Genomic DNA, 21851 nt, shown 5'->3' with positions numbered 1-21851 from the left:
ATGCACACAGGAGGACTCGAAACTCCTATAGGGAGAGCCGCGCCCATTAACCAGTAAATCCATTGTCGAAGAGTGATTTGAAAGTGCATTGATTTTAGTAATCTGTCAATAACCAGACTCCCACTATATAATTATACATGCAGCATCATAATCAACCTCATTTTATATATTTTTTAAAAAATCCTTTTTTCTTTGTCTGTAAAATTTGACAAAATACAGGTACGAGGTTTTCATTGTCTACCATCGATATGTGGATACAATGTGGGAAATATGTTACTTATATAGTTAGTGGCAAGGAGGTAATAGATTTCATCATCAAGCATGATGTGGCAGATTTATTGCATAAACACCAAAAATTTCGAATCGATAAACAATTTTCCTTTCATAATTTTGTGGTGGTTGTCAGTCGTAAAAAGCGTCGTAACGTTTCGAAATAATGTGTAAAGTTTGTTGCGAATCACTAAGTTCTCTCAAATACTGCACCAACAAAGCATGGGTATTCTTACGTTGTACACAGCAAGGATTTTTTACCCCCAAACATTTTACACATAATTTCAAATCATTGCGAAACTTTTTCTCGCTGACGACCCTCACTAAAAGATGAAAATAAAAGGTATGTCGCTTACTTCATTTTTGCTCCTGAAGCAGTAAAACTGCCAAATTAAACATGATGTTTTATTTATTACGAGTTTAGTATCAACTGTACTCATGACACATTTTGCAGACACAATTCACTTACAGAACTGGGTGTACCTGGAAAATTATATCATTGTACAGCACATAATCCAGTGGACATGCGGGAACGAGGAGTTGGGCAGAGAGAGCAGGAGGAGGATGAGATTTACTGGATGAGGGGGAGGAGGAGATAGAGAATGGGAGGAGGAGAAGGAGGACAGACGAAGGTTGTGGTGGAAATGGACAGAGACAGAGGGAAGCAGGAGATGAAGACTGGAATAAGTACGTACCCGTGGAACGCCGGATACTCAGCTAGTAACTAAATAAAATGAGTTAACTACTTTTCCACTTATTTCAGATTGTTGTCTTCCGAATACTGGAGGGACCAATTACTTAGTGTCTCACACAGGAACATGACATGTCGTAAGCAAAACATCACTAACTGTTATTTACTGCACTATCGCTCATTGCACGTGGCCCATAGTTTTCGAGACGGCCACTGTGGGCGAGCGGTTCTAGGCGCTTCAGTCCGGAACCGCGCTGCTGCTACGGTCGCAGGTTCGAATCCTTCCTCGGGCTTGGATGTGTATGATGTCCTTAGGTTAGTGAGGTTTAAGTAGTTCTATGTCTAGGGGACTGATGACCGCAGATAGTGCTTAGAGACATTTGAACCACAGTTTTCAATTTTATTGTTTACTGCATGCGAAATGTTCCATTTGAAACGCTCCTTACATCTGGCTGTCGGAGGTACCGTAGTTCACGTCAACCGCTATTTGCACCATCTGCGATGTGCGGTGTAAGAGACAATTGTGCGACATAAAGCTCTGCAACTTTACTCAGAAACGTTTATAGGCGCTTCAAGATTAATTCTGTTATGCTATTAAATCAATCTCAGTGAAGGTCGACTGCCTCGCTTTGATCAGTATGGCAGGGATAAAATTGTTACTAGTCGTACATCAGTAATTAAAGCACAGTATGCAGCAGAAATGGGCCCTAAGAAGTCTAGACGGGAGAAAAGAATGATGTCCATGTAAATAATCAAGAGAGTAGTATGATGTATGGTGCAGGCAGTCTCTCACTGATCTAAAAAATGCATATATTACGTAAGTTTTAGTCAATTCTAATACTGTTTCTGAAAATTTACATTTGGAGTAGTATTATCCCCTAAAGTTCGACTGCCACTTGGAACAGACTATTGAAGTGCTCAGGGAGTAGCAATACTAATATAGTGAGTATATTAACTGAAATAAAAATCAGTGTAATTAGAATTACTTTGGAAAAATAGAAAAATTTTACTAAATTTTAACCAAATAGTCCGTAAATGGAATTTATCAAGAAACAAGCTGAAACGATTTTAGTTCAGTCCATTGCTACAATGGTTCCTGAAAGTAGGGAAACCAAGTAACCAAATTTAAGTATGCGACAAAGTGCATTCTATCTACCCTTAAGAAGGACTGTCGCATTATCGCCTGGATGGACTCATAAGAACCCGTTGCTAGATAAACTGACTGTGGTATTCACAACAGAGAACAGGAGGAGGCCAGAAATGATACTTTAAGCATAAGGTGTACTATTTATTATGGCGACGACTGTAATTATTTTCTCTCCGTAAGCGTATAATTTTGCTTTGGTCGGTCGTTGGACACGATGCTAGAGAGCATAATTGGTGGTGTGTGTGTTGCAGGACGGACTGCGCCGGCGAATGGACAAGCTGAAGAGCAGCATCGAGGAGGCGAACCTGGCTGTGGACAAGGAGCGAGAGAAGAACGTCAGCTTGTTGCACCTCATCTTCCCTCCGCACATCGCGCGCCGCCTCTGGCTGGGTGAGAGTTCTGCATTACCTCTCTGTACCAGCCTTGCGCACACATCACCGACGGCGGAGACAATATTCCCTCTGATCTCTTGGGTACAGCGGCCTCACATGGTGTGTTAGTCTATGGAACGTAGTAACCGCATTACAGTAGTAGGGGGAAGTCGGATGGTCACTCGGTATCATTACCCTCGCTGTTTCTGCTGAAGTTCAGGTATACTAACAAATCTAACTCACCATAATTGCCGCCATGTCTTAGGAACCGTGACCGTTTAGCTATCACAGTCTGGTTAAAAACTTTTTATTTACTGACAACGGGTTTAAATCTGCGCTGGAGTTTATCTTCAGGTCTTCGGTGGAACAAACAGAAAACAACAACAATGATTTTACAGAAGTTTGCTGTTGCGAACTCCTGTGTGACTGTTAGCAGAAATAACGAAAAAATTATCATGAACTCACATATACCAGGTAGTACCGAAGTACAGTTTGGCAAAGTTGTGTGAAGTTATTAGAAAAAATAAAGATATGGTGCATAACAAAATTTTCTTATAGTCACGTGACTTGAGCGTAACTCATCGGTGATATATATATATATATATATATATATATATATATATATATATATATATATATATATATATATATATATATATATAGTGAAATAAAAAATAATAATAAAAATTGATACTTAAAGGACATATTAATGTAGCACATTTCAGCAGCAATGACACGTTACTCACTAGTAGATAAAACATAAATAATATAATGACAACAACTGCGCGTTATGTATTTTCGTTCTTGCTTACATATTTTAAACAATTGCACAAACTTACCGAAAATATCTGAGGTTTAAGAAACTGCCTTACCTTTATTGAAGAAGAATGGAAATGCATTGAAGAATTACTGTAAGGTAGGAAGGGGGACGGGGAAAGCCTTGAGTCTACCTACAAAACAACGAACTCTTATTCCCAAAACAAAACAAAACAAACTCTTATTGTAAGGTAAACAGGGAAAGGGGGAAAGAAAAAGAGCCTACTTACGAAATGACCATACCTGCGTTAAATGTAAATGTCGCATGACTAGGGTCTCCCATCGGGTAGGCCGTTCGCCGGGTGCAAGCCTTCCTATTTGACCCCACTTCCGTGACTTATGCGCGTTAATTTTGTAAGTTAAAGCATGATACGTTGATTATTAACATTAAAACAGAAGCAGGACACAACGTACTTTCGGTACGTTTGTAACATGTGTTCTTAGCGTCTTGTGGAACGCATCTTTCATCCTGAAATATACTACATCACCGCTGTTATCGGTATTTCGCAATTACAGTCCTTTTCTGCCCTCCCCCTCCCCCCACGCACGCACGCACACACACACACACACACACACACACACACACACACACACATTTTACCTAAGAGTAAGAGTCTTCCACGTATTTCTCTTGTTCATTAAAACGAAGGCAATGTCTTAAAGTCTCAGATGTATTTAGTAATTTTACACTGGCTTTTTGGTTCTTTAAGTACGTAAGTAAGAACTGAAATATACTGTGCCCAGCTGCATTCACTTAGTTTACAACACGGTATTTTACCTTCTATTAAATAACGCAACATTCATGCGAAAATTGACTTTACTTACGTAGTTATGGTTATTTCTTACTAGCGCCCTTTTTACCTTTTTTGAACTTGCAATAAGAGTCTTCAGTAATGATACATTTATTCATTAAAATGAAAGCAAATTCAATAAAGTTTCAGATACGTCCGGTAATTTTGCACTGATTTCTTAACTAAAAAAAAAAAAACAAAAAACTATTGTGTAGCGCATCGTTCATGCTCGAAGTCTGAAATATTATTAATTTCCTTTTATTGAATTATGTATGGAGAGATGGTTTTACATTGTTTTAATATACTCAGCCATGGCTTACGCACATGTCACGTGACCACACGAAAATTTTTTGTCCACTTCACATCTTTGTTTTTTATGCTAGTTTCAACAACATTGACAAACTGCACTTTCTAGAATTATTGTACTGTTGTTGTCTTTTTGTTCCAACATAGATCTGAAGATGATGTGCACCGCAAATGGAAACCGACTGTCGTTGATAATAAGTTGTGATCCAGACGGCGTTTGTTTATTTATGTCTCCTGCTACTGCCTTCTCCAGGAATATTAGCAGTGTGACGCAGCGCATCTCCAATAACTTAACAACACCCTACATTTTAGCCACTCATAAGAAATATATTCTAACAATCCAGATAAACAAAAATGATACTAGCAATTAGAACTTAACAGTCCCTTTCGAACCTCAGCAGAACTACTCTCTTTGTATATGTCTGACCTCTCCAGCCAGGGGCAGAGCCACTGTCTTCGATGGATATTCTTATGCTTGGCTCAAAATGTGAATCTGTTACACCAATAAGATTCGTTCAATAATTCCAAATTCTATATTTCGTGTCAGGCCTCACCGACCGACATCGATACCTCTCCTCAGTGCAGCGCTCCATGAAGAATGGGCTGCCATTCCCCAAGAAACCTTACAGCAACTAATTGAACGTATGCCTGAGAGAGTGGAAGGTGTCATCAAGCCTAAGTATGGGACCAAACCACATTGAATTCCAGCATTACCGATGGAGGGCGCCATGAACTTGTAAATCATTTTCAGCCACGAGTCCGAATACTTTTGATCCCAAATGGTCAAGGATTTTGTATCGACCGTGTAGGGGTAACATATTTTGTTGGATAGAAAATATTCACTTCTCTTCCCAGCAAAGCCAGGCTTGTTTTGTATCACTTACACCCCTAAGGCGCAGTACGTATAGCCACTCCGCTTGGTGCATGTGCTTTGTGTGGAGCCTATAATCCAGTCATCTGCTCTATATGAAACGAGGTTGAGTTCCGCGTTCTGGCCCCAGTCGGGCCAATCGACCCCGACCAACCCCATTTGACGTTCCACCAACGGCGTCAATGGACGCGATGTGGAGTGCCTTGTATTCTGTTGAAGAGCAATTCGGGGATGGCGATTCATCATTCAACACGATCGAGCACCCGTTCATAAAGCACAGCCTGTGGCGGAGTGGTTTCACGACAATAACATCCCTGTAATGGACTGGCCTGCACAGTGTTCTGACGTGAATTCTGTTTAACACCTTGGTGATGTTTTTGAACACAGACTTCTTGCTAGGCCTTACCGACCGACATCGATACTTCCCTTCAGTGCAGCGCTCTTTGAAGAATGGGTTGCCATTCCCCAAGGAAACTTCCAGAACCTGACTGAATGCCTGCGAGATTGGAAGCTGTCATCAAGTTTAAGGGTGGGACGAAACCACATTTAATTCCAGCATTATCGATGGAGGACGCCACGAACTTATAAATCATTTTCAGTCAGGTGTCCAGGTACTTTTGATCCCGTAGTGTATGTTATTTAAATATACAGGATGATTCAAACCATTTGCATCAACAGTGTAGGGGCGATAAATCATATCATGGGTAACATTTTATTGGCTAGAAAATGTTCACTGTCTCTTCCCAGCAATGCCGGGCTTGCTTTGTATCAGTTACGCTCTTGAGGTGCAATAGTTATAGCACTTTGCTGGGTGCATATGCTTTGTGTGTAGCCTAAAATCGAGTCATCTGCTCTGTATAAAACGGGGTCAAGTTCCACGTTCTGGCCTTAAAAGGGCCAATCGATCTCCACCAACCTCATTTCATGTTCCGCCAATGGCGTCAATGGACGCGATGTGGACAGCCTTGTGTTCAGTACATCGCTCACTCGGTAATATAAGAATGTAGATCCAGAAAAAAATGAAAGTCCCTGATTCGTTCCAAAAACCAGTTTTTTCTGAGAAATACGTATTCTTGTTGAAAATCACCCTATGGGTTTACTTGTGTAGGTAGCACGCAGCACACGCTGGTAGTAGACCATGATGGTTCGGTGAAATCTCATCTTCCCAGGCCAGGACAACACGACTCTCTATATGCCTCTATACGAGCACTAACTTCTCTTACACTCATTGTACGTTAGCGGCAGAAGAATCGTCCTCCAGTCAGTTTCAAATGCCAGATTTCGAAATTTTCTCAATTGTGTTCCTCGAAAAGATTGTCGCCTCCCCTCCGTGGATTCCCATTTGAGCTCACGAAGCATCTCCCTAATTCTTGTGTGTTGTTTGAACCTACAAGTACAAAATCTAGCAGCCCACCTCCGAATTGCTTTGATGTCTTCCTTTAATTTAGTCTGGCGCCGATGCCAAACACTCGAGCAGTTCTCAAGGATGGGTCACTCTAGTATCCTGTATGCGATCTCCTGCAGAGATGAGCCACACATCCCTAAAATTCTGCCGGCCGGAGTGGCCGTGCGGTTCTAGGCGCTACAGTCTGGAACCGAGCGACCGCTACGGTCGCAGGTTCGAATCCTATCTCGGGCATGGATATGTGTGATGTCCTTAGGTTAGTTAGATTTCATTAGTTCTAAGTTACAGGCGACTGATGACCTCGGAAGTTAAGTCGCTTAGTGCTCAGAGCCATTTGAACCATTTTTGAACCTAAAATTCTCCCAATAAATAGAAGTCGACCATTCGCTTTTCCTGCCACAGTCTTTACACGATCGTTCCATTTCATATCGCTCTGCATCGTTACTTCTAGATATTTAATCGGCGTGACTGTGTCAGGCACCATCCTACAGCCCCTGTATTCGAAAATTTTAGGTTTGTTTCCCTACCAACCTGCGTTAAATTGCGTTTCCTTTCTACATATGGAGCTAGCTGCCATTCATCAAGCCATTTGCAAATATTGTCGAAGTCAGCCTGTATGCTGCTAGAGTCACTTAAAGACGACTTTTTCCCGTACACCACAGCATCTTCGGCAAAGAGTAGTAGATTGCTGCTCACTGTGTCTACCAAATCATTGAGGAGTACGTATATAAAAAACAACTGCAGTCCCGTAACACTTCTCTGGGGCCTTCCTGGCGGTAGCTTGTCTCTGATGAACATTTGCCGATGTCACAACATATTGAGTTATTCTACTTAAGACGTTTCCTGCTTCCGAGTGGAACAGGAAACGATATAACTAGTTGTGGCACAGGGTCCCTTCCACCACGGTAAGGTACTTTCGCTTGCTGAGTACATGTATGGGTACTGAAGAAAGTTTAATGTCCCTGGGAAGCGCCAGCGAATATATTGTTCCGAACAGAAGTTGTTCCCAATGTCACGATTTTTATTACAGCTAGATGTTTGCTGCAAAACTTTGAAACACGCTGTACAGCTGCTGCCACAGTTGACTCGAATGAGCATATGTATGTAAACATCAAAGCTCGCAATATCTGAGACAGACACTACTCTCAAGAAGTTGATTTGACACTGTCCAGTCCAAAGTAAACAGCAATCCAAAGATATAGGAAAAATGTCACCACGGCCCGAACATATCGTCAAATGTCAGGTACATAGTGTCTAGTTATGTCTTTTGTTGACGGACATGGAATGTTTCTTTCGTTCGAATTTACTACGACACCAGTTATACATTGTGTCTCAGAGGTTGGTAAGTGCTTAAGGAAATGGCGAGTATGATCACTCGAACACAAGTCTACCGAAATGGGCTCCAAAATACATATCTTTACCCTAGATTGCTAAATACCCGTAACGTTGACCACAGGAGTATGGTATAAAACAGGACATTTTGTACTTACTTTGGTACCTAACTTAGCACTGGCGCTCTAATATTTGCTATTACCTAATACATAGCCTATAAATTATGATTTCCTCTAAATGAAATTTCAGTAGTAAGATTTACGATGGTTTAGTAGCATTGTAACATCCTCCCCCCCCCCCTTTACTATTCTACGGTTATGAGCCATTAGCATTTCTTCGTCTTTGATACTGTGAAACAGATTTCTTCCACCACATGCTCCTTGCTTCCATATATTGGGAGCTGGTACTAAGGATCAAGCTAGCAGAAAATATGAAGTAAACATGGGCTCTAATATGCATACCTTAAAAACTTGTTCTTCTTCGCTAATGGGAAACATCTCTTCTACTGAAGAAGTGCTGATAGCTCTTGAAGTATGCAATTTTACTAGAGGAAGCTGTCGAAATTAGACTTAGCGATAATAACTTTAACAGAGACAACGGCTATGCACGTAGCAACACCTGGAAGGTTGAGCTGGATAAAGAAAAATCGCAGAGGATAACTTCCCCCACTTTACCTCCTGATTCAAGAGATGGCGCTTCAAGCAACGCTGGATAGAAACTACATCTATGGAAGTAGAGGGCACCACTTCACTACGCGCCATATCGCCGTTGCTAAGACGTACTCCCGCCAATCACAAGCCGTCCTCCGCGTATAAAAGTGGGAGCCTCGCTAGTTTACGACAGTCGGTTTTAGCCCTGACGACGACCGTAGGGGTAGTGGTCGAAAGCTTGGAGTTTCATCCTGAATTGACGCCGCATGTACACTACGAGATTTTTATTCAAGAAATACGTCGCTACAGACTTCGTAGCCAATTTTACTAGAGCTGGTTTTCGTCCTCCTGGACGGTACCACACCAAAAATATGGAAAGCAAAGGGCCTGTGGAGAGATTTGTTTCATAGTGCTGAAGATGAAGAAGTGCTCATAGCTCTTAAGATAAAGCATTTTGACCTCACGTTTACTATTTTATGCTTCGAATCATCGTTTCTGTCATACCTCTGAATACTGCCGTTACACTGCCAAGGTGGAAAATGGAATTATGTTTCAGTATTGACAAGCAGTTTATCAGCGATATCTTCAAGTTGAGAAATGGTACCCGTGCTTAAATTTTCATCTTGGTCAAATGTTTATGACATTAGCCCCGGCCCCACGTTGTACACGCGGCGCACCTCTGAGTTAGAAGCAGACCACGCTGCTGCTCGCAGCCCCATTTGTCTGCGTTGTGTGGCGGCAGAGGGCTGCGAATTTCATGCTGATGAGGGCGCGCCGAGGCGCTCATTTCTTATGCTGGCCGCCGCCACGAGGGACTTCTTTCTCACCTCGTCCCAGCCCCCCTGTGTGGGCGCGCGGACAGCTCCTCTGTGGGCCGTCACATTAACCAGCTCCGTGGGCCGGCGCCGCCCGGTGCATGAAAATAACGGACGCAGGTTGCTTGTGGAATTTTAAGAGCATAGTGATTCATATTTGGATCGTACAAGTCAGTGACGAAGCTACACTCGCACACTGATTGCGTAAGAATGGCCCGTCCATGTAACTGGAAAAAAATATCGTACATTAACAATGTAAATCAGCTCGGTCATAAATTCTCATCACAAGCACCAGTTTCCATGTGCCACTTAAGCTTTCGGTGAAGATAATCCATCCCAAATGTTTCATGAAAGTATTCCATTATATTGAGGTCTTGGTATGATCATCAACCGTTTTCCCTTTCTCAAATGACATTTACATTACACATCTTACCTTCTACACTGTATGAAACATCTCTGGAAAGACGATTATCGATAGTATGACGACTAGATGTTTCATTTTATGCCTGAATTTGTTATTAAGCCTGCACTGTCTCTGTTCCGTTGATTTCCGGCTTCCATTTAATGTTATATGTCCAAGACATTACCTCCTCAGTTGTGTTATTTATCGCGATATTAAGTAGTACAGTGATCTTCACGCTCCTGCGTTGAACACTTAGATTAGTAAAGAATCCGTTAGTTATAACGCTCTCAAGAAACCTGAATTGATGAGGAAGGCATTATGGTAGCACTACTCAACATTTGTTTTTTTTTCTTTTAGTACTGGTGGTCGACATGGGTTCAAAGTACCCAGTAGTTACGAATAGTAATGTAGATCCTGGGACATGCCAAATGCAAGGATGCTATCTTTTGTATTTTACTGAGATAGTTTTCACTTTTGTATGGTCTACACTCAATACCACCTTTACAAGTATCTGAAGATGTGATTTCCTGATTCTGAGAAACATAATGCAGTGAATAACACAGTTGAAAAGTGGTACGCAGGTTATTATCTACGGATCATGTTACGAGTAGTTCACAACACGCGCGGTCCAGTCACATTATTGTGATCACCTGTCAAATCCTCAATAACCAGCATTTGCCACGGGAACTTGCAGGAAGAGAATCAGGGTGGTTTTGGAACTAACCAATAGGGACGCGGATCCATGGCGACTCCACTGCCGTGGCCAGCTGCGCTAGGATTCGCGGTTGAGGATCCACGGTACAAACAGCCCGACCGAGATAGTCCCACGGATTCTCGATTGAATTTAAATCCAACGAGTCTGGAGGCCATGAGGTTACAGTAAACTCAGCCGAGCTCTCTTCTGACCAAGGACGTACAGTGGGAGCTTGTGATACGTTACGGTGTCCTGCTGGTAGATGTCATCGTTCTGGGGAAAGAACAGAATGCATGTAGGGGTGGCCATAGCCCCAAGGATAAATGAATATTTGTGTTCATCCACTATGCCTTCCAGATGGCGAGATCAACCAGGGAATGCCAATCCCAGACGGTGACGCTCCCTCCTCACACCTAGATCCTCCCAACGATTGTGGCACGGCCGTACATGCCAGCGGCCATCAGTCTAATGGAGCATAAAACGTGATTCATGGGAAGAGACCACCTCTCGCCACTCAGTGGACGTTCAGCTGTGGCACTGGGGTGCAAATTCCAGCGGTGTTCGCCGATGAGCAGCAGTCACATTGGATGCATGAACCAGGTTCCTGCTGCAAGAGGTACATGTGCAGCAGGGTTCGCTGAGCGGTCGTTGTGAAGACATTGTTGTAGCCTCTTGGTTCAGTGGCTCAACAGCTGGATATGCATTTCCCTTACATACCCCCGCAGCTGTGATTTACCAATGTTGTCTACAGCCCGTGGCGCACCACAGCTGGCTAGGCGCGTCATATGCATGCAAGTCCTATTTTTAACATGGTGCCACCCCAACGCTTACAAACTTTCGAAATCTTGAACATGGCTACGAAACAGCAGCTGTGTAAATCTGAGCAGAATGAGAAATCAACAAACCATATGCAAATAAATATACACTCCTGGAAATGGAAAAAAGAACACATTGACGCCGGTGTGTCAGACCCACCATACTTGCTCCGGACACTGCGAGAGGGCTGTACAAGCAATGATCACACGCACGGCACAGCGGACACACCAGGAACCGCGGTGTTGGCCGTCGAATGGCGCTAGCTGCGCAGCATTTGTGCACCGCCGCCGTCAGTGTCAGCCAGTTTGCCGTGGCATACGGAGCTCCGTCGCAGTCTTTAACACTGGTAGCATGCCGCGACAGCGTGGACGTGAACCGTATGTGCAGTTGACGGACTCTGAGCGAGGGCGTATAGTGCGCATGCGGGAGGCCGGGTGGACGTACCGCCGAATTGCTCAACACGTGGGGCGTGAGGTCTCCACAGTACATCGATGTTGTCGCCAGTGGTCGGCGGAAGGTGCACGTGCCCGTCGACCTGGGATCAGACCGCAGCGACGCACGGATGCACGCCAAGACCGTAGGATCCTACGCAGTGCCGTAGGGGACCGCACCGCCACTTCCCAGCAAATTAGGGACACTGTTGCTCCTGGGGTATCGGCGAGGACCATTCGCAACCGTCTCCATGAAGCTGGGCTACGGTCCCGCACACCGTTAGGCCGTCTTCCGCTCACGCCCCAACACCGTGCAGCCCGCCTCCAGTGGTGTCGCGACAGGCGTGAATGGAGGGACAAATGGAGACGTGTCGTCTTCAGCGATGAGAGTCGCTTCTGCCTTGGTGCCAATGATGGTCGTATGCGTGTTTGGCGCCGTGCAGGTGAGCGCCACAATCAGGACTGCATACGACCGAGGCACACAGGGCCAACACCCGGCATCATGGTGTGGGGAGCGATCTCCTACACTGGCCGTACACCACTGGTGATCGTCGAAGGGACACTGAATAGTGCACGGTACATCCAAACCGTCATCGAACCCATCGTTCTACCATTCCTAGACCGGCAAGGGAACTTGCTGTTCCAACAGGACAATGCACGTCCGCATGTATCCCGTGCCACCCAACGTGCTCTAGAAGGTGTAAGTCAACTACCCTGGCCAGCAAGATCTCCGGATCTGTGCCCCATTGAGCATGTTTGGGACTGGATGAAGCGTCGTCTCACGCGGTCTGCACGTCCAGCACGAACGCTGGTCCAACTGAGGCGCCAGGTGGAAATGGCATGGCAAGCCGTTCCACAGGACTACATCCAGCATCTCTACGATCGTCTCCATGGGAGAATAGCAGCCTGCATTGCTGCGAAAGGTGGATATACACTGTACTAGTGCCGACATTGTGCATGCTCTGTTCCCTGTGTCTATGTGCCTGTGGTTCTGTCAGTGTGATCATGTGATGTATCTGACCCCAGGAATGTGTCAATAAAGTTTCCCCTTCCTGGGACAATGAATTCACGGTGTTCTTATTTCAATTTCCAGGAGTGTATGTTAGCCCTTGAGCATGGTTTCGACATTTGGAAAAATATCTTCTTCAGGAGTAGTGCCCTTAGAAAACATGACGGCACAATAGCCGAGCGGCTCTTGTCATAAACTAAATCGATAAAACAAGAACTATTGCAAGCCATGACTTTATATAGCGCCAGATTACGTATATCGCACTTCAGTGATTACTCATAAGTAAATGCTCACAGGTAAAGTCTCTTGTCAACACAAACTTGTATCCTATGACATCTATAACAAATCTGTGTTGCCAAGAGCCTCTACGTGTGGGAACTTACTTATGAGCATTCATTCTGAAGTACGATATATGGCTTGCAATAATTCTTGTTTCATCAATTTTGTTTATGACAAGAGATGCTCGGCTTCATCTAACTATTGTGCCATCATGTGATGTGATAATGCCACTATTTCTGAAGAAGATATTTTTACAATTATGGAAACCATGGTCAAGGGATAGTAAATCTTTATTGGCAACTGGCTGGTTGATTTTTCGACATCTTCCTTTAAAAACTTAGCCATTTCCGAAATGTTTCCACCCTTTCTTGAAAGCCAATGATCATCTCGGTTTTATTGTCAGATAAATAGCTCCATTTCCACCCTCCAGACATGTTTTAAATATACTCCACTGCTTAGCTTGCCACCTACGTCTGTGAGAGATTATTGCACATTGACGTCGAACATAGGGGGTGTTCAAAATTATGTGACTGGAACGTATATAATCTTGTTGTAAAACACTATATTTAATGAATTTGTTTGAAGTAAATGACATTTTTAGGCTTTATCTTTGGCACTATTTCATATTGTAAAAACTTTCGTTGTATCCCCCTCTGGTATAAATTATGTAGTGATAGTGTGTTAAGGCCACATATTGGGAAATTGCCTTGTGAAAAGGGGAGCTAGAGCCACCTGGAAGTTAAGTGATGGGACTTGCCACGGTTTTCAGCTAGAGATGCTAATTTATATGACCTATGGAAATAGCTCGTGTTCTATCCTGATTAGTCACCGACAGGTGACATACTAATGGACAGATGGGGAAACCAAGTATTTTTTGGTAAAAGGTACTACATTTTCAGTTGTAGTAACAAATATTAATCTCAATTCAGAAAAGCAATATAATTATGTACAATATTGTTAACTGTAAAACAAATAAAAACCAGGTATTTTCTTCGTCAGATGAATTTTATTTTTAAAGCGTCTTTATTTTTAAAAAACGTTTTTGGACATGATGTCTGCAGTTATAATTCGATCATTGGTTGGTTTTTGGCTGCATGTGTCTCTAGCACAAATACGTCACTGAATGTGCGGACTCGTCAGGAAGCCACTATAAACATGCATTCGAAAATAAGTAAATAAAAACAGGTTCTGGCAAATACAAACTTGCACTTTGAAGCGCCCGCTCATGTGCTTTATTAATGTTCATAGCGAATGTCGAAATAATTTACCTGAAGCCTAAAGTATACTGAAAGCATCTCAAACTGCTAAACAACAACATTAGTACTGTACCTGCATTATAACTGTTGTGAAAGCATTAGCATGACGTTGAACATGCGGCTTACCTACAGTCCATCCAGAATCACCACATGGCCCCTTCTGAACTGTTTACATCAACGTGTATGACCGAAATCGCGCGACACACTACACTTGCGTAAGCAATCTAACAACTGCAACGGCTTTCGTGAAGGTTAGTTGAACGGTGTGTCAATAGATGGAGCCTTCTAGATTGTTTTCACAAAAATGTATTCAAATTGAATTTTCTTGACGAAAATAGTAATTTTAAACTATTTACTTCTTTTTCATAATTAGTGGTGAACGAAACCTTGAAAATGAGACCTCAATGATTAATTTTGGGTACGTAAAAAGGGAGATATGGCGCACCGAGGTAAAACCACCGTTGAGGGATATATATACAGGGTGTTTCAAAAATGACCGGTATATTTGAAACGGCAATAAAAACTAAACGAGCAGCGATAGAAATACAACGTTTGTTGCAATATGCTTGGGACAACAGTACATTTTCAGGCGGACAAACTTTCAAAATTACAGTAGTTACAATTTTCAACAACAGATGGCGCTGCAAGTGATGTGGACGATATAGAAGACAACGCAGTCTGTGGGTGCGCCATTCTGTACGTCGTCTTTCTGCTGTAAGTGTTGTTGCAACAAGACGAAGTTTTCAACGGAGGTTTAATGTAACCAAAGGACCTAAAAGCGATACAATAAAGGATCTGTTTGAAAAATTTCAACGGACTGGGAACGTGACGGATGAACGTGCTCGAAAGGTAGGGCGACCGCGTACGGCAACCACAGAGGGCAACGTGCAGCTAGTGCAGCAGGTGATCCAACAGCGGCCTCGGGTTTCCGTTCGCCGTGTTGCAGCTGCGGTCCAAATGACGCCAACGTCCACGTATCGTCTCATGCGCCAGAGTTTACACCTCTATCCATACAAAATTCAAACGCGGCAAACCCTCAGCGTCGCTACCATTGCTGCACGAGACACATTCGCTAACGATATAGTGCACAGGATTGATGACGGCGATATGCATGTGGGCAGCATTTGGTTTACTGACGAAGCTTATTTTTACCTGGACGGCTTCGTCAATAAACAGAACTGGCGCATATGGGGAACCGAAAAGCCCCATGTTGCAGTCCCATCGTCCCTGCATCCTCAAAAAGTACTGGTCTGGGCCGCCATTTCTTCCAAAGGAATCATTGGCCCATTTTTCAGATCCGAAACGATTACTGCATCACGCTATCTGGACATTCTTCGTGAATTTGTGGCGGTACAAACTGCCTTAGACGACACTGCGAACACCTCGTGGTTTATGCAAGATGGTACCCGGCCACATCGCACGGCCGACGTCTTTAATTTCCTGAAAGAATATTTCGATGATCGTGTGATTGCTTTGGGCTATCCGAAACATACAGGAGGCGGCGTGGATTGGCCTCCCTATTCGCCAGACATGAACACCTGTGACTTCTTTCTGTGGGGACACTTGAAAGACCAGGTGTACCGCCAGAATCCAGAAACAATGGAACAGCTGAAGCAGTACATCTCATCTGCATGTGAAGCCATTCCGCCAGACACGTTGTCAAAGGTTTCGGGTAATTTCGTTCAGAGACTACGCCATATTATTGCTACGCATGGTGGATATGGGGAAGATATCGTACTATAGAGTTTCCCAGACCGCAGCGCCATCTGTTGTTGAAAATTGTAACTACTGTAATTTCGAAAGTTTGTCTGCCTGAGAATGTACTGTTGTCCCAAGCATATTGCAACAAATGGTGTATTTCTATGTTACAAAAATGTTCAAATGTGTGTGAAATCTTACAGGACTTAACTGCTAAGGTCATCAGTCCCTAAGCTTACACACTGTTTAACCTAAATTATCCTAAGGACAAACACACACACACATGCCCAAGGGAGCACTCGAACCTCCGCCGGGACCAGCCGCACAGTCCACGACTGCAGCGCTTCAGACCGTTCGGCTAATCCCGCGCGGCTGTGATTGGGTTCCCCAGGCACATGAAAATAGTACAGACAGCGTCATTCTATCTCATGAGTAATCTGTCGAACTATAAGAAATAAAATCTTCATAACTTCTGAACGGTTGCGTTAGGACATTCAAATTGCACGGTTGGACGCGAGGCATGATGAGAATTAGTATGTGCATGTGCACTTGCTTTGTTGTTGTCGGCCATGGCACAAGAAATTCGAGTGGAACGGCGCATTTAGGGGACTCTTCACCCGCAAGTGGTGACTGTGTGGTGTGCAGTATCCAGTTACGATACAATTGGTGCGATATTCTTTGATGGCACGGTGACTACCGAATGGTACGCGAAGGTTTTGGAAGATGATTTCATCCCCATTATGCAAAGTGCCCCTGATATCGACAAGATGTTAATGCGAGTCGCAGCTCGACTCCATCAAACTAGGAGAGCGGTGTCGGCGGTGGAGCACTTTGGGGACCGCGTTCTGCCTCCCAGGGTACCCAGAGTCCACTAGTAAGGGCTCGATTGGCTGCCATATTCTCCGGATCTCAACACATGCGACTCCTTTTTGTGGGGCTTTATTAAAGACAAGGTGTACAGCAATAACCTCAAAAACCACAGCTGAGCTGAAAAAGCCATTCAAGAGGTCATCGACCACATCGATGTTCCGACACTTCAGCGGGTCATGCAGAATTTGACTATTCATCTGCGCCACATCATAGCCAATGATGGCAGGCATATGAAACATGTCATATCCTAAATCCGAATATCTGTAGTGACGTTTACATGTGGATTAAAGAGTGTGCTCGCTGTAGTTTGTAATTAATTTATTTCCATGTAGTTCAATAATTGTCACTCTGTAGCTATTTCTTTAGGAGCCATTCTGAAACATTCATTGTTTTTTCATGACACACAAGGTATAAAAAGACAATAATATGACCATTGCGTTAATCATAATCTCAAAGTCATTTTCCTGAATGTTGGTTGTTTACTTGAGACAAAATAAACCTTGACGTCTGGCTGCTTCCCTTAGTACTGTAGTATATTTAATTAATATTTAAGAACTGGCCTGTAAGTGGCGTTAGCAACAATAAATTTAGCTGAGTTTCACAGCTTCTATCCATGCGCAAATTCACAAGGGATCCATCAGCAGTCCACCTGGTGCCTATCGTCAAAAATGTCCTACTGCAAAATTTGCTATGGGGTGCCTTATGCCTGACTGTCAGCTTCATTTCTCTATCTTATCAGTCGTATTATATGTTTCTGACTTTCAGTGCTGTTATACATCTTCGTTTTGCAAGGTAAAGAAAACACAGGCCTATGGAGAATGCCCGTGCACCGAAAATTACTTTAACACTGCCTGCAAAAATCCATGGCTCGTTGAGTAGCGTATTTTGTAAACAGTCTTCAATTCTCGACTGGGATGTACTATTATCACTACTACTAATGACCCTGCAGGCGACCAGGTGCATGCAGCAGCGCTTCTGGTCTTATGGAGTGTAGTAGTATGGAGAAACACTTTCGAAGACTGCCTGCAGACAGTTAGAGGACATTTCATACGAATATATTACGGGCTGAATGGCAGCTTATTAAGTAAACTGGTGGCTAACAATCCGTCGTCAGTGAATTCTACAAAACGGAATATTATGTTCAAGTGTGTGTGAAATCGCCGGCCGACTAAGTTCTAGGGGACTGAGGACCTCAGAAGTTAAGTCCCTTAGTGCTCAGAGCCATTTCAATCATTTTTGTGTGTGAAATCTTATGGGACTTAACTGCTAAGGTCATCAGTCCCTAAGCTTACACACTACTTAACCTAAACTATCCTAAGTACAAACACAAACACCCATGCCCGAGGCAGGACTCGAACATCCACCGGGACCAGCCGCACAGTTGATGACCGCAGCGCCATAGACCGCTCGGCTAATCCCGCGCGGCGCAAGGAATATTAGATAAGTAGACTGAAGGCTTAAGAAAACTGCAGTCCTAATAGTCTCGTTACTTAAACATAATTTGATGAAGAAGCCAGTAGAACAACTCGTATGTTCTTCCATATTTGTATTTCATTTCTTTCAGGAATGCTCCTTTGAACTAGAGAAGGTGGCTAGCTTGAGTAAAATTCTGTTGACAAAATGTTACATTTTGCTAATTATCTCGCCGTGGTTTACTCTAAACTCACATGTTCTAATGAGTTGCAAGTAAGATAAAACGATCGCTTCAAAATTTAAATCCCCCAAATGCTGTAATTTTCACAGGAAGCTCTTTACCAAGTTATCATTTAAATCTGTGTTAAGATTTTGTTTAATTGGAAAATCTCAGTCGCGTACAGCGATCAGGCAGACCATGAATGATCTCAGAACGCTTGTTAAAAACGTGGACGAAAAGATTCGTGATGACGGGTGGTTCACAATTTCAGTTTTCGCATTAGAATTTCCGAATGTGGGTCGAACAACTTTGTACAAAGTTGTCTGCAAATGTAGCAGTTTAGAAGTTAATCATTCACAGGTGATAAAAGCAGGCGGTCTTCGTCTATGACTTAGGGGTACAAAAGCTTCGAGAAATTTATGAAGAATTTTTATGGAAGCTTTATAGAAAAATAGTGAAACATATAACAGACTAAATAAAACAGTTTTTAAAATTTTGTGATTTATGTTTTATAACAAATCTGACCTTACTTTCCGAATAACCCCGTAGTATATATTTTAACTCAGCATTTTATTATTATTGCACTAATACACTCCTGGAAATGGAAAAAAGAACACATTGACACCGGTGTGTCAGACCCACCATACTTGCTCCGGACACTGCGAGAGGGCTGTACAAGCAATGATCACACGTACGGCACAGCGGACACACCAGGAACCGCGGTGTTGGCCGTCGAATGGCGCTAGCTGCGCTGCATTTGTGCACCGCCGCCGTCAGTGTCAGCCAGTTTGCCGTGGCATACGGAGCTCCATCGCAGTCATTAACACTGGTAGCATGCCGCGACAGCGTGGACGTGAACCGTATGTGCAGTTGACGGACTTTGAGCGAGGGCGTATAGTGGGCATGCGGGAGGCCGGGTGGACGTACCGCCGAATTGCTCAACACGTGGGGCGTGAGGTCTCCACAGTATATCGATGTTGTCGCCAGTGGTCGGCGGAAGGTGCACGTGCCCGTCGACCTGGGACCGGACCGCAGCGACGCACGGATGCACGCCAAGACCGTAGGATCCTACGCAGTGCCGTAGGGGACCGCACCGCCACTTCCCAGCAAATTAGGGACACTGTTGCTCCTGGGGTATCGGCGAGGACCATTCGCAACCGTCTCCATGAAGCTGGGCTACGGTCCCGCACACCGTTAGGCCGTCTTCCGCTCACGCCCCAACATCGTGCAGCCCGCCTCCAGTGGTGTCGCGACAGGCGTGAATGGAGGGACGAATGGAGACGTGTCGTCTTCAGCGATGAGAGTCGCTTCTGCCTTGGTGCCAATGATGGTCGTATGCGTGTTTGGCGCCGTGCAGGTGAGCGCCACAATCAGGACTGCATACGACCGAGGCACACAGGGCCAACACCCGGCAACATGGTGTGGGGAGCGATCTCCTACACTGGCCGTACACCACTGGTGATCGTCGAGTGGACACTGAATAGTGCACGGTACATCCAAACCGTCATCGAACCCATCGTTCTACCATTCCTAGACCGGCAAGGGAACTTGCTGTTCCAACAGGACAATGCACGTCCGCATGTATCCCGTGCCACCCAACGTGCTCTAGAAGGTGTAAGTCAACTACCCTGGCCAGCAAGATCTCCGGATCTGTCCCCCATTGAGCATGTTTGGGACTGGATGAAGCGTCGTCTCACGCGGTCTGCACGTCCAGCACGAACGCTGGTCCAACTGAGGCGCCAGGTGGAAATGGCATGGCAAGCCGTTCCACAGGACTACATCCAGCATCTCTACGATCGTCTCCATGGGAGAATAGCAGCCTGCATTGCTGCGAAAGGTGGATATACACTGTACTAGTGCCGACATTGTGCATGCTCTGTTGCCTGTGTCTATGTGCCTGTGGTTCTGTCAGTGTGATCATGTGATGTATCTGACCCCAGGAATGTGTCAATAAAGTTTCCCCTTCCTGGGACAATGAATTCACGGTGTTCTTATTTCAATTTCCAGGAGTGTAGATTACACCACTCCGCATACCACTTTTGAATCTGGATATACTTGTACATTACTGACGTCTGGAGGCTAGTAACCTACTGCACCTTTCGTCTCCTATTTTAGGAAATTAATTTCGATATTTAACTTAGAGCTTTATTCATTTTGTGTGAGTAAGGAACAGTAGCATTAGGTAATCCATCAGTAATATTATTTTTGCTGAGGTATTTTCAGCTTCACTTTCTTTTTAATTCATTTTTATTTTCCTACTAGTTCAGTTTCTTAGGGAGAGATGATGATGATGTTTGGTTTGTGGGGCGCTCAACTGCGTGGTTATCAGCGCCCGTACAATTATCCAATCGTTGCTCAGTCCAATTTCGCCACTTTCCTGGATGATGATGAAATGATGAGGACAACACAGACACCCAGTCATCTCGAGGCAGGTGAAAATCCCTGACCCCGCCGGGAATCGAACCCGGGACCCCGTGCTCGGGAAGCGAGAACGCTACCGCGAGACCACGAGCGGCGGACAGTTTCTTAGGGTAGTGATCGATTACTGTCGTGACGTTTTAATCCCAATACATTCGATTAGGAATATTTCACAGAATACCGACTGCATATAAGCTTACCTTTTCTTTTCTGCAGGTGAGACTATCGAGGCTACATCCCACGACGACGTAACGATGCTGTTCAGCGACATCGTTGGTTTCACCTCCATCTGCTCTGGAGCCACGCCTATCATGGTCATAAATATGCTGCAGAGTCTGTACTCGCAGTTCGACGTCTTCTGCGGACAGCTGGACGTTTACAAGGTATCCACACAATCAAAATGCCACCTTTATAGATGCCTTGCCTCTTATTGACATAAGGAGACATTTCGTTCAAGACTAAAAGAGGTTGGATAGCATGCATTCACAGAATATAGAAGAACAAATCAATTAGCGTTCTGGAAAGCTCTCTGCAGCTTCAGCATCATAAATCAGTCACCTATGCTTCAATTGCTATTTCAAATACCTGTCCGTGTGGTCTAGCGCGTTAAGGTGCGTTTACACCTGTGCGCTTTGCGGCTAGTCGCCGTGCGCTATGCTTGTCCCGCATGAAGGGTCAATGAATGATGTATTAATGCTTCGTTCTGTTAGGAATATAGTAATAGTACCTGCTAAAACGGGAAGTGAAAGAAGAAGAAGGTCTGTAATATCAACAGAACAAAGAAATAAGGGTGTTCGGTCTAGTGTTATACTTTCTGATAGTATATTGATTGCTGTTGCAATGACGTTGTAATAACGTTTACTGCACCAGGAATAGATG

The 21851-nt window shown here is 44.1% G+C and overlaps 1 protein-coding gene across 1 annotated transcript in view; it reads left to right on the top strand.

The window, feature by feature from the left end:
* LOC126095526 (head-specific guanylate cyclase-like) overlaps nucleotides 1–21851 on the top strand; it is a gene marked incomplete at its 5' end in the record, with an annotated part of 536532 nt that overhangs the window by 493548 nt on the left and 21133 nt on the right. The window contains 2 exons of the mRNA XM_049910309.1: nucleotides 2360–2498; nucleotides 21189–21355. Of these exons, the coding sequence (XP_049766266.1) occupies nucleotides 2360–2498; nucleotides 21189–21355 (306 nt within the window). The remainder of the gene's footprint in view (nucleotides 1–2359; nucleotides 2499–21188; nucleotides 21356–21851) is intronic.

The sequence above is a fragment of the Schistocerca cancellata genome, chromosome 8 (assembly GCF_023864275.1).
Source record: "Schistocerca cancellata isolate TAMUIC-IGC-003103 chromosome 8, iqSchCanc2.1, whole genome shotgun sequence".
NCBI lineage: Eukaryota > Metazoa > Arthropoda > Insecta > Orthoptera > Acrididae > Schistocerca > Schistocerca cancellata.
This window is presented reverse-complemented; position numbering and strand designations above follow the sequence as displayed.